The sequence below is a fragment of the Melanerpes formicivorus genome, unplaced genomic scaffold (genome assembly GCF_026170545.1).
Source record: "Melanerpes formicivorus ecotype bairdi unplaced genomic scaffold, bMelFor1.0.p_v2 SCAF_3, whole genome shotgun sequence".
Lineage (NCBI taxonomy): Eukaryota > Metazoa > Chordata > Aves > Piciformes > Picidae > Melanerpes > Melanerpes formicivorus.
Window position 1 is genome coordinate 20,745,976 of NW_027142355.1, and position 16,146 is coordinate 20,762,121.

The 16,146-nt window shown below is 45.0% G+C and overlaps 1 protein-coding gene and 1 long non-coding RNA gene across 3 annotated transcripts; one reads left to right on the forward strand and one right to left on the reverse strand.

Moving 5' to 3' along the window:
* Positions 1 to 1,073: 1,073 nt before the first annotated feature.
* On the forward strand, positions 1,074 to 9,953 carry LOC137456857 (uncharacterized). Its single transcript, XR_010991141.1, has 2 exons — positions 1,074 to 1,146; positions 9,373 to 9,953. It is a non-coding gene; the product is annotated as an uncharacterized lncRNA (long non-coding RNA).
* Positions 1,129 to 15,634, reverse strand: ECHDC3 (enoyl-CoA hydratase domain containing 3). 2 transcript variants are annotated; one of them, XM_068168517.1, is made up of 6 exons: positions 15,321 to 15,634; positions 15,062 to 15,183; positions 11,955 to 12,052; positions 7,840 to 7,863; positions 6,481 to 6,681; positions 1,129 to 4,953 (listed from the first exon to the last, which is right to left on the reverse strand). In XM_068168517.1, exons 1-6 carry the CDS (start codon positions 15,449 to 15,451, stop codon positions 4,624 to 4,626), a joined length of 906 nt encoding a protein of 301 aa, XP_068024618.1. In that variant the 5' UTR covers positions 15,452 to 15,634; the 3' UTR covers positions 1,129 to 4,623. The 2 variants fall into 2 exon arrangements, with proteins under 2 accessions (XP_068024618.1, XP_068024626.1); XM_068168525.1 differs by lacking the exon at positions 7,840 to 7,863 and having other exon boundaries at positions 15,321 to 15,632.
* Between the last annotated feature and the right edge of the window lie 512 nt (positions 15,635 to 16,146).

The window sequence follows — 16,146 nt, forward strand, 5'->3', positions numbered from 1 at the left end:
ACTGCAGCTGATGATAGAGTACAGCCTATTGCCACTATGTGACTGAACTATGAGACCACTTCTCCTAACAAGGGGACAGTCACAAGGCTGACACTACCAACAATGGCCTTTGCAAGGTTGCTCTCATGCTTATGTCATTCTGAAGCAGACCTGCAGCAACTGCATTGCTTAATACTTGACCTGGACTTCCTCTAGCTCCACACAGCACCTTCCTGGCCCAAAGATAGAATTGCTGACCTTTCATTGCTGTAATTTTTCAGTTTAAAATGCCCAAAGTAACATGCAGGGTGGTTTTTAGCACAATGCTGAGGATGCTCAGGAATGCTTGGCAAGGACTATAGGGATAGTTTCAGGACACTGTGAAGGGCTGAGCAAGCTAAAGCTCATGAATTTATCCATACTGCCTCGAAGTAATTGATCTCTGGAGAGAACTGTCCTAGGACTTTTGTCTGATTCATTCCAGAGAAGAGCTGAAAAATTGAACTAACAGTCTGTCCTGCAGGGACAAAAAGCCTCAAAATGCTCTGAATCAATGGGGCAGGAGCCAGCAGGTCTGTTTTTTCAGGAAAATGCCCACATTGCCCAGGCTTGCCTGAACATGCCCTGGAGTCCAAGTGGGTCAGGTGTGTGTGCCTTTGGCCACGTTTGGAGAAAACCCCTTCTGTAGGTTACAGTGTCAGGTTTTTATCTCTCAGTCTTTGTTGTCACTGGCCATTATTGTCTCAGGAAATCTATAAATACCAGCCCAAAGAGCCAGCACTTTGCCTTGCAATTGTCCGAGCTCTGGGAGAAATCACAAGCCTTGCTTGGAATCTGAGCTGTGTTTCAGTTTACCCAGACAAGACTGCAAAGACCCCTTGCTGTACAGCGTTGTAAAGCCCAGGAGCAGAACGGACACATCTCACCAGGCTGAGAGATGAACCCCAGGAGGAGCCGAGAGTTCCCGGTACAGTTTAGTTTATTGGAAGAAGTAATGAGCACCACTGCGAAGATTGCAGCTGAAGAACGTCTCCAAATAGGCAAAACTACAAAGCCAACAAGCCCTGCAAGCGTCAGCAGCAACCTCTTTTCTACAAAGCTTTCAGCTACAAAGCCTTCGGAGATAAATCCTGAATATGCCTCAGCAACCACCAGGTACCACCATCAGTGAGTAATTATGAATCTGATTTTTGTAAGCATCTGTTAAAGGTCAGTTGCCCTAGAGAATTCTAGAGTACCCCCCCACCTCGTGGGCAAGCTCCGGCTTTGTTGCTGATGTTCCCTTTTTTCTTTACAGTTTAAATTGTTGTTTGTTGTTTCTGGATTTTTGCTCATATTGCTTAAATTGTTACATGTTCCTGCTGGTGAGATATCAGTTCCACAACTGAATACTTTTAACCAGTAAATAGGTTTTATTAATATATTCCATGGGATTTTTTTAAAATTAGTAAAGTTATTAATATTTTTGTTAATAATGTCACCTATTGAATATCAATAACCTCCTTACAATCATAACACAGTCATACAGACATGGAACCAAGGGCACACAATCAAACCCACATTAAAAGAGTCTTTCTTGATTCACGATACTTCCATATTTCATCATAGAATGCTTTGGGTTGGAAGGAACCTTAAAGATCATCTAGTTCCAAGCCCTCTGCCATGGGCAGGGACACCTTCCACTTCATCAGCTTGCTCAAGGCCTTGTCTGACCTGGCCTTGAACACATCCAGGGAGGAAGCATCAACAACCTCCCTGGGCAACCTGCTCCAGTGTCTCACCACCCTTACTGTAAAGAGTCTACATCACATAAATTCTAAGGCTATCCTCCTCAAGCTTAAACCTATTCCTTCTCATCTTATCACTACAAGCCCTTATAAAAAATCCCCAGCTTTCTTGTAGGCCCCCTTCAGGTGCTGGGAGGCTACTATAATGTCTCACTCGAGCCTTCACTTCTCCAGGCTGAACAGCCCCAAATCTCAGAGCCTGTCCCCAGAGGGGAGGTTTAGTAGCTGTAGATAGGATTCATCTGATGTAACTTAAGACACCTAAGTCTAAGGTAGCCACTTTAGGCTACTTCTATTGTCAACAAAGGAAAAAAGGCTGATCTACACAGTAATTCACTTGGTCTTTCTTAGTTACCCAGTTAAGGATGAAATGGATGAGTCTTCATGGTTTGGTTATGTGAAACTTCAGAACAAATATCTTTGCTGAAAGGTCATCTCATCACTACGGACTGATTCTGAGGCTGTCATTCAGAGTCATCATCAAGAACACATCCTCAGCAAATTCACCAATTACGTGAAATTGGGGGAATGGCTGATACAACAAATGGCCTGGCTTCACCCCAAAAGATCCATAATCTAAAGAGAAACAGAAGGTTCTACACCCAGGGAAAGAAAACCCCAAGTACCAGTACAGGCTAGGCTCTGGCTGGCAGAGCATCAGTCCTGCTGCAACCAGGCTTGCAGTCAATGTCTGGCTGAATGCAAGCCAGAAGTGCACTCTCATCACAAGACAAAATGCACACTGAGCAATACTGACTGGCTGGAAGTGGTCATCAGATAGAGGGAAATGATTTGTCCTCCTCTGTTCAGCACTTGTAAGACCATCCTTGGAATACAGTCCAGTTTTGACAAAACCATTACAAAAGAGAGATGGAAAAATTGTAATTGGTACACTGGAGGGCTACCAAGTTGGTTACCTAGATAACATGACCTACAAGGAGAGTGGAGGAAGCTGGATTATTCAGTCTGGCAAAGAGGAGTGTAAACATGGTCTAACTGCAGCCTGTGACTCCTTGATCATTGTTACAAAGATAACAGGGGCAATGGCCAAAAAAATGCTGCTTTGAGGCTCAGACCACCCAGAGGAGCAGCTGAATCCCTGTTGTTGGAGGTTGTCAAGAACATAAATCCACAAATGAACTGCTGCAGTGCTGGTAAAAGCCCAGCTTTAAGCACAAGGATGGACTTTCCAACTAACACATCTAAGATTCTGTGATAAACCACAGACATACAGCCTGAAATTACAACTGGGTCAAAACCCTGCCACTGAGAATTTCTGATGAAGCCCACAGTGTGTCGTTTTGCAGCGTGCCCTTTGTGAAACTAAACATCCCCAAACCATGCTTGTTTCATGCCTGTTCAATACCTTTATTGATGATCTGGATGAGGGGACTGAGTCAGTCATCAATAAATTTGCAGATGACACCAAGTTGGGAGCAGATGTTGATTGGTTAGAAGGTAGAAGGGCTCTCCAGAGGGACCTTGACCGGCTGGACAGATGGGCAGAGTCCAACATGATGGCATTCAGTAAGTCCAAGTGCCAGGTGCTGCACTTTGGCCACAACAACCCCATGCAGTGCTACAGGCTGGGGTCGGAGTGGCTGGAGAACTGCCAAACAGAAAAGGACCTGGGGGTACTGATTGACAGCTGGCTGAACATGAGCCAACAGTGTGCCTAGGTGGCCAAGGTGGCAAACGGCATCAAGAACAGTGTGGCCAGCAGGAGCAGGGAAGTCATTGTGCCCCTGTACTCAGCACGGGTTAGGCCACACCCTGAGTACTGTGTCCAGTTCTGGGCCCCTCAGTTCAGGAAAGATGCTGACTTGCTGGAACATGTCCAGAGAAGGGCAAGAAAGCTGGTGAGGGGTTTGGAGCACAAGCCCTATGAGAGGCTGAGCGAGCTGGGGTTGCTTAGCCTGGAGAAGAGGAGGCTCAGAGACCTTATTGCTGTCTGCAACTACCTGAAGGGTGGTTGTAGCCAGGAGGGAGTTGGTCTCTTCTCCCAGGCAACCAGCACCAGAACAAGAAGACACAGTCTCAAGCTGTGCCAGGGGAAGTTTAGACTCAAGGTGAGGAGAAAGTTCTTCACAGAGAGAGTTGCTAGCTATTGGAATTGGCTGCCCAGGGAGGTGGTGGAGTCACCATCCCTGGAGATGTTCATTGGATTGGATGTGGCACTTGGTGCCACAGTTTAGTAGTCATGAGGTCTTGGGTGACAGGTTGGACTTGATGATCTTTGAGGTCTCTTCCAGCCTTATTGATTCTATGATTCTATGCTCGGCCTCACTGGAGTCAACAGCAAAACTCTAAAGCTGGGAAAAATGCTTGAACTGATAGTGGAAAACTGGGATATGCTGAGGGGGACAGCAATATTGCATACAGTTCATAAACAGATATATTCATAAGGAGCAAGGGACTACTGTTACAGGCTTTTGTCTGTAGCACATTAAAAATATTGGAATCCACTGTTTTAGGTACTATCATCATCTCTGAATGTGTCCAAGACCTTTAATTCCCTGTTAATAACAATAAATGGAAATTCTCATCCACAACTATGGAGACAGGTACCGAGCAGGGTCATCTGAACTCTTAGTACCTGTGATTCCTTTAGTAACCTAGGACATATTAAACGGAGTTTTGCAGCACAGAGTCCCTTCTAAAGCCATAAATTCATTGTTGAAAAAACCATTTGGTTTGATTTTCTTTAGCATTTATTATATACTTAGAATAAATTCATTGTGTCTTTGGCATATACAAGAAGAGAAATTTTGTTTCCAGTAAGAACAAAAATGAATTTCTCAAAGGCAGCTGTGTGCAGAGTCATAATGCATAGCTAAGGTGAGCTTAGAAATAAGATTCATTTCTTCTCATCCTGAGAGTGTGACCAGACAGGCTTACGTTTCTGAATAAAGGCTTCAATACCTTCCTGCCCATCTCTTAACGTCAAATTGTCTACCATGACCTGAGTAGTCATTTTGTAAGCAGTATCGAGGTCCTGGGTAATCTGTCTGTAAAAGGTGGCTTTCCCCAGTGCCAGTATGGATTTGCTGCTTTCACATATCTTGTGAGAGATTTTCATGGTCTCTTCTTCCAGCTTGTCTTCGGGTACCACCTTGCTGACAAGCCCATGCATTAGTGCTTCTTGGGCAGAAAGAGGTTCTCCTGTGAAAAGCATCTGTAATGCCACCTGAATAAGAGAAAAATATTGTATTAAGTCAGTTCAACTGCCTTGCTGCTTCGGCTTGTTTGGGGAATTTCAGCCTCCTTCAAGTGCAAGTTTCTCTTTTGACAAATGTAAGAATTACATCTTTTGGCCTCTTGAACTGCCAGTGAAGTGTTAAGAGGTTTCAGCAATGAGAGTTAGGTCTAAAGCTGGCCTTTTTCCAAACCTGCCCAGTGATGCCTGCTGTCCTAGGGTGACACTGCTGGGTTTCTTTTCAAAAGCCCACAATCCTTGCTGACTGCAGTAGGAATTTCTTAAGAGAGATGTGGATAGTCCACAATGACAAATGACTGCAAGCAGTAATTTAAGCTGGGCATATAATAGAGATATACTATGTCAATGGTAGGTTTTGAAAATACCTGCCTTAGTTTTCATTTTGGTTGGGGCACTTTCAAATGTTACAGCTGCATTTATTTTAGTTGCCTGCTACTTCCAGGATCTTGTACTTAAGGTATCACATGAAATAATCCCCCAAATACTCAGTGACTATTACATATTATATATTCATAAGAATTTGTTTCCATGACTCCTGATGCAATCAACCAATGCACAGAATCACAAGAGCTGATTATCTTCGTTAGTATCTTTGCTCTAGTAGCTACAAACAATGGCAACACTTTATTTGATAAAAGGTAAAATCAGGAATCCTAAGAACTGTAGGGAATGTTCATTCTATTTTGGAAAGTGGCAGAGAAAAGAATAACCCACACACTTTAAACAGGTGATCACAAGCCCCAGGAATACTAATTCAGAAACAACCATAACTGTACATCATAGCACACTTGGGAGAAGCCCACAGACTGTATTTTATCAGGATGGCCTGATGGATAGGTTATTGAAAGCTGAAACTCTTATGCAACAATTGGACTTGTGCAGTTAAGTCACTGCACCTCAGCAGAGCCCAGGTGGGCTTGGAGAGTGTCCACATGAATCCAACTGGATCATAAATTTAAATTTTCTCCATTACAGATGCTTTACAGAGCACAGTATTGTTTATGCAGCAAGAAATGTGTAGTCAGCATCAGTAGGAAATAAAGCATGAAGAAAATATAGGGGAGTTTAGATGCTATTTAAACATCTTGATCTACACCCATGCAGGTCATGCTGGCAGTGAAATATCACTGCCTGGCAATAAATGATAACTTTGTGGGACTGATATCCTGAACTTGCAGGGGTTTCCTCACTAGGGGAGAACATCATTGTCTAATGCAGAGCTGACTGCTGGAGAGGGAAGGGAATGCTGAGCTGGTGTGCTGCTGTTGTGAGTTCACGCTGGTTGGAATCGCATCAGTAGGAACCTGCTTTCCCTGAACAAGAGTTACTTTGTTGCTTTCACAGCCTGAAGAGTTATGAGGATGTCTTTTGCAATGAAGGATTTTGAATGGAATGTTGTACTGCAGGAAAATAAAGTTTAGGCAATGGAACTAAAACTCCTAATGGGGGAATCTCCTTTTTGCAAAATTACAGTGAGTGTCTGTGAAGGAAACCTACCTTTCTTGGAAGAGATCTGCCCAAGGCCACAGCTGGTGTGGAGCAGAACAGTCCAATATTTACTCCTGGAGTAGCAAATTGAGATTTCTCACTTGCCACTGCAATGTCACAGCTTGCCACAAGCTGACAGCCTGCAGCTGTAGCCAAGCCATTTACTTTGGCAATCACTGGTACTGGAAGTTTCTGGATTAAAGTCATAACCTGCATGCACAAAAGAAAGTGGTCAGTCAGTGCCTGACATTTAAGCAGTGGCTGTACTAGCACTTCCAACTGCTTCACACCCCTCGTGTGCATTTTTCAGCTTTGTAAATTGGAGTTTAGTAAAAGAAATAATCTCTCTGCAAAACCTGTTCTCATGCACAAGGCACACAACCACTGCTGTTCCAGTAGCTGCTCAGTTGTGTTTATGTAGCATGAGTTGGACTTACAGAATCATTTAGGCTGAAAAAGACCTGTAAGATCATCAGGTTCAACCATTTCCTAATTCTGACACTAAACCATGTCCCTCAGCACCACATCTAGACAGCTCTGAAACACCATGTCGTAGTTTGGGCTGGGTGTCCTCTGCTACAGGGGTGTTTCCTGTGTCCAGAAGTCCAGCCCAGTGGGTGGACACCGGAAATTAGGTTATTTCCTACCATGATCCCTTGCACCACTATAAGTCTCACGGCGGGGTCTGGCACTTCCTCTTTCCTTCCTCCTCGCCACCTGGTAACTGGGGAAGAGATCTCCTGGCCATGGGCCTGGTTAGGCCCAAGGCCACAGGGGGAGGGGCAGTCTCAGATCTGGCCAGCTGAGACTAGCCTAGCAGTGAAGGGGGGGAAGGAGGAGCCCTGGGGGTTTGGGTGCACCCTCAGGTGGGAATGGGATCTCTCTGGGTCTGTTTTGGGTCTCTCTCTTGTCACTGTATTTCTAGTTCTCTGCACGCACTCACCGTTCTATTTAAACTTTTCATCACTTTTGCAATCCGTTTGTCTGAGTCGTTATTTTTGCGTGTGGTGGGGAGGGGGGGCTGCCCCAACCCATTACACACCACAAGGGATGGGGGCTCTACCACCTTCCTGGGCAGCCTGTTGGTGCTGCTGACTTCAGTGGGAATAGAAATCACATGAACTAAAGGCAGGAATACTTGTTATCAGATCTGCATGGAATGTGGGTGTCTCTGCACAGCAGGTCTGGTGTTCCTGGCTATGGAAAGATGCCTGAGACATACCATCCCCACCTTCATTTGCTTCATAATGGAAAAATGACTCAATAAATTCTCTGTCCCAAGAAAATAAACCATCCTCTTGCTGCTTTCTGCATGATCTCAAGCCAGGGTTGATCTCACCCAATCATTGGATGTCTTTCTAGGCTTACTTTGCATTCCAGGGAGAGATTTACCTGCCAGGAAAAAAAAAAATTCCTGTTTGTGTTAGAAATAAGATGGGGAAAACCACTTGTATTCTCTCTCTCTCTCAGATAATTCTTGATGGTTGGACATCCAACTTCAGATAGCTGAAGTTAAAAAAGATTAATTTCTCTTTTCTAACTCAGGTTTGCCTTGCATACAGCAGGAATCAAAAATCTCACCTAATTAGAATAGAATAGAATAGAATAGAATAGAATAGAATAGAATAGAATAGAATAGAATCAGACCAGACCAGGTTGGAAGAGACCTTCAAGATCATCGCGTCCAACCTATCATCCAACACCACCTCATCAATTAAACCATGCAACCAAGCACCCTGTCAAGTCTCCTCCTGAACACCTCCAGCGATGGCAACTCCACCACCTCCCTGGGCAGCCCATTCCAGTAGGCAATCACTCTTTCTGTTTAAAACTTCCTCCTGACCTCCAGCCTGAACCTCCCCTGGTGCAGCCTGAGACTGTGTCCTCTTGTTCTGGTACTGACTGCCTGGGAGAAGAGCCCATCATCAGCCTGTCTACAACCCCCGTTCAGGTAGTTGTAGATAGCAATGACATCACCCCTGAGTCTCCTCTTCTCCAGGCTAAGCAGCCCCAGCTCCCTCAGCCTCTCCTCCTAGGGCATGTGTTCCAAGCCCCTCACCAACTTTGTTGCCCTTCTCTGGACATGCTCCAGCAAGTCAATATCCTTCCCAGAACTGGACGCAGTACTCGAGGTGTGGCCTAACCAGTGCAGTGTACAGGGGCAGAATGATCTCTCTGCTCCTGCTGGCCACACTGTTCTTGATACAGGCCAGGATGCCATTGGCCTTCTTGTCCCCCTGGGCACACTGCAGGCTCATGTTCATCCTACCATCAACCAGCACCCCCAGGTCCCTGTCTGCCTGGCTGCTCTCCAGCCACTCTGACCCCAGCCTGTAGCACTGCATGGGGTTGTTGTGGCCAATGTGCAGAACCCGGCACTTGGATGTGTTCAATCTCATGCCGTTGGACTCTGCCCATCTGTCCAGCCTGTCGAGGTCCCTCTGCAGAGCCTCTCTACCCTCCAGCAGATCAACTCCTGCCCCCAGCTTGGTGTCGTCTGCAAATTTACTGATGATCGACTCAATGCCCTCATCCAGATCATCAATAAAGATGTTAAAGAGGATGGGGCCCAGCACTGATCCCTGGGGGACTCCACTAGTGACTGGCCGCCAGCTGGATGTGGCACCATTCACCACCACTCTCTGGGCTCAGCCCTCCAGCTGAGAGGGTGGCTTCTAATGCCAGAAGATAGAAAATACTCGTTAAATTGTTAGTCATTATATGGATTTAAAAAAAAAAAAAGAAAAATTGTATTAGCTTAGTGTAGTAAGAGAATGAATTTTCATTTACTACTTCAATTTGTCCAGTAGATGAAACCTAGCAAATTTTATGTTGCTTGGGTAAAATTGCCTACGCTTAGTTTTGAATTTGATCAGTCCTTGTCTTTGTTTTTAAACATAGATGGAAGAGCAAATCTTCAATAGATACTGAGAAGCAGACATCAAGAGAGTAACGACACGTGCATCTGTACAGAAAAACAACTTCAGAGTACTCTTGTGGTTGTAAAAATTCAAAGTCAGCTGCTTCTCTGAAAAAAAAATGGTACTTACATGTTTATGCTTGAAAAGCCTCTGGAGAAGTGATATTCTCAGCTGTCTCAAACCTGTATGTGGCAAGTACTTAGTTGTGGGATACTGCACTACACAGTATTGCTGACATTGTGATATGCATGGGGAAGCAGAGGGGTAGCAGCTGGGTTGATCTGCCTAACATGAGAAGTTTTAGATGTAGAAGCCAATGTTCCTGAAAACCAGTCCAATGCTCTGGCCTCCCCAGTCCACAATGCTGTAGGCATGTAATTTAATGTAGGATCCACGCTACTTAAGTACTGGTATTTAGGAAGAAACAATCCTGATTTGGAAGCCCTCATAAGTACCTTTCTCTCTCTATTGACCGCAACAAAAAGCAGAAGTCTGTTATTCTACCTGACAGCTAAAATGAACGTATTAGTTAGGATCCTAAATAAAGCTTAAATTAATCTATTTCTGTTTGCCTGTAAAGTGCCATTACTATTAGACAGTAAGACCTTCCTCCTCCACGAGGACAATACTGAGTTGTGATTTATGAGAAACTTCAATCTCTTAAGGAAATTCATCCAGTTTAAAGCACTTACCACTGCCACAAACATCAGAAAAGGGATCACTTCAATTGTTATTTCATCTCTTGCATTTAATTTCTTCCTGAACTTGCTTTGCAATTTCACAGATGCATTTAGATTGTCAGTGACCTCTTGAGATGACCAAGTCCAACCCCTGTATCAAGCAGGCCCAAATAGAGCAAGATGCTCAAGACTGTGTCCAGTTGTGTTTTGAGTATCTCAATCACTGACTTCCATGGTCTCATCTAAAATGGGTGTACCATTCTTTATTTGTAATAATGCTCCTTTACTAAACTTACTGCACAGCAGGGCACCATTCTCTCAGAGAAAGCTAGGCATGTCTTGAACTCTAAACGCTGACATTCTATTATTCTTTTGCTATTTGTCCTTATTTATCAAACTTAAGGTTACTATGCTACTTGTTAAGCCTGAGTATAGCTGCAACGCTAGATATACATACAGGACAATTTAAATTCTCCTGGTCCTTAAAGTCAGAAATTTATCAACTCCTGATATCACATTACATGGAGTAAGTTTCACAGTTTTTCTACCTACCTTTCCTATTCTGTGACTCAGATGCTTCATGGTTCAGTTTTCCACTGACAGCATACTGGTATTCTACCCCGTAACTGCAAAATTAATCTTAAACTACTGGCTGCTACATTACTGAATCCTGGCTCCTTTCTAATGAAAGGACTAACCTGTCATTCAGCTGTATTTGTGCTTCCCTTTTTGTGATCAGCACACCAAGGTGAAACCCAGGCAAAACTTCCAGTATGATTCCTTCATAATTACACTGAATGCCCCTGAGTGGCAACTTTCACAAATGGTTTTTACATTTGTTAAATATGGGCTTGACAATGTGCAGAGAGATTATCATTACTTAAGGAGCCAGAATACTTTCTGTAGTGACTCTGAACAGGATAGGCATCAGATTCTAGTGCTGTTAGAATCAAGGGGGGGATTTTGCCATTCTCTCCAAAGGCTCCAGGATTCCCTTTCATTTCCCAACCTCAAGGTTTGTGCCTTTGTAATCAGAATGTCTATGGTCTGCTGACTGGGCAATCAGTGAGTTGGATCTTACTTTCACATGTTCTATTTGTGTCTACTCAAGCTGCTCTTCAGTTATTAGTCTGCTGCTGGGAATAGATATTTGATCACAAGTGATTTGAAGGTGGTTTATCCCTAGATTTTTAGGAAAGACGTTGTCCAAATATTCAGCTAGAAGGAACATGTGCCTCATGAGGAAAGGCTGAGAGACCTGGAGAAGACTGAGAAGGGATTCAATAAATGTTTATAAATATATGAGGGCTGGATGTCTAGAAGGAAGGGACAGCCTCTTCACACTTGTGCCCTGTGATAGGACAAGGGGAAATGAATGTAAACTGCAGCACAGGAAGTTCCACCTCAACATGAGGAAGAACTTCTGTACTGTAAGGGTGATGGAGCACTGGAACAGGCTTCCCAGAGAGGTTGTGGAGTCTCCTTCTCTGGAGTCTTTCAAGACCCATCTGGATGCATTCCTGTGTGACCTGCACTAGATTATTTGGTCCTGATCTGGCAGGAGGGTTGGACTTGATGATCTCCAGAGGTCCTTTCCAAGACCTAACATCCTGTGAGCAGTGGCTAAACTCAGCAACACACCATGTCATAGGAGATGTGCCCATTGGCATTCTAGCCCTTTTATTTACATGTATAGAAGTTCAGTTAAAACACAATTTCACCACGATCATGTATGAAAATGGCAGAGCAGCAAAAAAGCAAGCCATCTGGAGCAACAGTCCGTCCTTTAGCTAGCAGATGAGCAATGCTATCCCTCCTTAAACCAACAGCATTGCTTGCTCTTAATACTAGGCAAAACAGGTGGCACCTAAGAATTGCTTACCTCTGCACATATTTCAAACACTTGGGAACGATGCTTCACATCATCTTCACTTGCCAGCTCCTTTAGATCATGGCCAGAACAAAAGACAGGTCCTTCAGCTGTGAAGAATTTCAGGAAAAGTCGTTCTGAATTTATTGAGAAACCAGGAGTAGCAGCATATTGATGTGTCAGGTAAATAGATGTCAATGGTCAAAAAGGAGCTTTGAGAGTTGCAAAACATTGCTTTCTGGGTTTTGTAACAACTTGAAATTGCCACCTAAGCACAGTCACCCTCACAAAACATTTTTTAAAACCTTGTTTTAGTTCTATTCCAGGTTAACTCAGTTAAAAATCAGACACTTTACAATGCTGAGACCAGTTTCTTTTAAGGTAGTGCTCTAAACAGCTCCTTGGTACAATGTAAACTAGTCAGCTGCAGCAAGGATGGAGTGGTCTGCTCTCAGACTAACACATACTGTTAAGTCTCTTTTTTACCCAGCATTAATGATTAACTTCTACTAAATAAGCATCACGAGTTTTGTGTCATGGTGTTCAAGGCCACAATGGGGGAAATAAAAAAACCCAAACCCACTGTTCTGCAAGAAGAGAACCACAAAGACTGTTGGGGCATCTTCTCCTCTACTGATGAAACTCTCATCTAGAGAATCCCAAGAAGCACGTCCAGCATTTGGCCAACAAAAAAGCAAGTTTCTGTGGATGTAAGCTTTGGATGTGCTTGCCTCCAGTAACAGCTAAGATTAGCAGCCTTTACAGGTACACTATCTACAACAGGTTTTCCTTTTGTCATGAGGATATCCTCCATAAAAAAAAAAGCCAATTTGATGCTTTTGAATCCTTTAGAACTTTACATATTTTTGTAGACATGATGATTCCAGCTACAACTATGAAGACACAACCTTGCAGTTGTTTCCTATGTGACAGTCTATCCAGAAATAACCACACAATTATTGTTGATCTGCTAGAGGGTAGAAAGGCTTTGCAGAGATACCTAGACAGGCTGGACAGATGGGCAGAGTCCAACGGCATGAGATTGAACACATCCAAGTGCCGGGTTCTGCACATCAGCCACAACAACCCCATGCAGTGCTACAGGCTGGGGTCAGAGTGGCTGGAGAGCAGCCAGGCAGAGAGGGACCTGGGGGTGCTGGTTGATGGTAGGATGAACATGAGCCTGCAGTGTGCCCAGGCAGCCAGGAGGGCCAATGGCATCCTGGCCTGCATCAGGAACAGTGTGGCCAGCAGGAGCAGGGAGGTCATTCTGCCCCTGTACACTGCACTGGTTAGGCCACACCTCGAGTACTGTGTCCAGTTCTGGGCCCCTCAGTTTAGGAAGGATGTTGACTTGCTGGAACGAGTCCAGAGAAGGGCAACGAAGTTAGTGAGGGGCTTGGAACAGAAGCCCTATGAGGAGAGACTGAGGGAGCTGGGGCTGCTTAGCCTGGAGAGGAGGAGACTCAGGGGCGACCTTACTGCTCTCTACAACTACCTGAGGGGGTGTTGTAAACAGGCAGAGGTTGGTCTCTTCTCCCAGGCAGCCAGCACCAGAACAAGAGGACACAGTCTCAGGCTGTACCAGGGGAAGTTCAGGCTGGAGGTCAGGAGGAAGTTTTACACAGAGAGAGTGATTGCCCATTGGAATGGGCTGCCTGGGGAGGTGGTGGAATCGCCACCACTGGAGGTGTTCAGGAGGAGACTTGACAGGGTGCTTGGTTACATAGGTTAGTTGATTAAGTGGTGTTGGATGATAGGCTGGACGCGATGATCTTGAAGGTCTCTTCCAACCTGGTTTATTCTATTCTATTATATTATCAATCAGCTGATGGGATCAGCAACACATATGTGGAAAGTAATCACATTTCCATTTGTGTCTCACTGAAGAATCGACTGCAGTCTGTGCTAAAGACTCAAAGCACTCCCTGAGAGGCCTTTTATTGCCTTAAGATTTCTTTTGCATTCCACTCGGCAAGGGAATTGCAAATCAATGCAAACTTACAATTTTTTTTTGAACTAAAACAAAAACAACAAAAAGAAACAGTGCTGGCAAACTCACAGACTACTGTACTCCCAAAGGAGAGCCTGAAATGTTTCATACCTGCTGTTTAAAATGTTGACTATATATTTAAACTGACCCCTGTGAAGTTAGCTTACTTCCACTCTCACATCTGTGTCCACTAACACATTTTTCTTGACCTACAGGAAACAACAGCATCCTAAATTACCAAAGCTATTTCACCAAGCTGTTTGGAAGGGAAGAATACCTTAAAATAGGTAAGGGGGAAAAGAACAAAAGGGTTAAAAGAACAGCTCAAGTTCCACTATCCTTAACAACTCTACAGGTTAATACCTACATGAAAGAAAACTCTAATAGGCTCAGAGAAAATGGGTTACACCCGCAGGTTACAGGTGACTGATACTGGTATTATGGTGTCTCCTTCTTTGGAGAGTTTTAAAACCAGTCTTCACAAACTGCTGACAAAGACAATGAGGCTGATCCTGGCTTAGAACAAGGAAACAGAGTACACGACTTGAAGAAACCCTGTTTACTGCAATCTATAGCTGCCACCAAAGGCAAAAATCCTCCTATCAGCTCAACCTGTTCCTGCATAAACCCCTGCAGCTGAGATGTTATTTCTTTAGTTTGATAACCATTATAACCTGGCTTTTGATTTGTTTAAAATGTTTATTTTACAATTACTTTATCTACTGATTGGTTTTCTGTAAAGCAAAACCTCACAGCCTGGGTAAACATACTGCATAAGCTGACTGGAATACAGACATTTTGAAACGTGTTTCTCTAATGTTTCTCCTTAGATCCAGAATCACAAACCCCAAATCAACTGTTAATGGCATGTTCAAGGAACAAAGCAAGTCAGAGTGGAAACTGAAGTGAGTATAAAGGAACAGCATGCGGGCAGAGTTTGAAGGGTGGAGGCGTCCATAGCATACCCTACACATGGTCCTAAGCCAGCTGTATGAAAAACAATACGCAAATCCCTTCCCATTTTCTGTAATTCTGGGAGACACTTCGCTTTGAATTCTTTCTTATCGCCTTTCTGCTCCTTCCTCACCCACCCCTGCTCTTCCGTCGGCCTTAAATGACGCAGTACCTGAAATGATGATAACTCGCAGGTCTTTGCTTTTGACGTCGTACAGCAGGTTCTCCTTGAGGGACTGCAGCATGGAGAGAGACAGGGCGTTTCGTTTCCTGGGGTTGCTCAAGATAATGTTTCTGTGAAAGCCATTAAATACAAGGAGTTTGCAGAAAAAAGACACAACAACCAACCCGCCCCAAAACATCCCCGCAGTCGGTGCTTCAGGGACCCGTGGCGGTTCCTCCCCACGTCGCCTCCCCGACTGCCGCCTCACCGGATCCCCCCTGCCTGATGCCGGACCGTCAGCTTCTCCGGCGGGGGCGGCTGCCCGGGTCTCGCCGCTGTGCCGCTGCTAAAGGCCGCGGCCAGGGGCCTCTTCACCCGCCACAGCTTGGTAGCTGCCATGGCTCCTAGCAGGCGGGGCGGTCGACTCAATACCGACCCCTAGGCTGGCGGCCTGCCGCCCCAATGAGCCACAGCCGAAGCCATGGCTGGCTCCGGACCCGGCTGCCACGGGGTGGTGGTTTGCCGGGGTGGTGGTTCGCCCGAGCAGCGGAGTCGCTGCGAGCCCTCCTCGGCGCTCGGCAGTAGGAATCTAGGGGAGCGCTGCGAGGAAGGACGGCCTGCGTCTGCTGCCGGGGCACAGAATAAACCCGCCCAGACGGTTCAGTGTCCAGACCTCTTGCGACAGTCTTGCTCTGGAAGATCTGTGTAGAAAGGTAGCATTCATCAATGGGTATCTCTGGGATGTTGAGGGGACTAGAAAATGTTGACTCTTGCTGTAATTTCTTCTGATTCCACTGAGTATTTGCATCTAGAACCGCAGGGTGGAGATACAGACTATACTGAGAAACCTTTTCAGTGACACTAAGTTGGGATGTATGGTATGTGAGCCAGCAGTGTGCAAAAGTGGCTAAGAAGGCCAACAGCACCCTGGCTTGTATCAGCAGGTGTAGGGAACTGCTTGTGCCCCTGTACTCAGCACTTGGTGAGGCCACACCGCAAAATACTGTGTTTGGTTTTGGGGTCCTTGCTACACAAAATACACTGATGTGCTGGAGCATGCCCAGAGAAGGGCAGTGTCTGGAGAACAAGTCTTC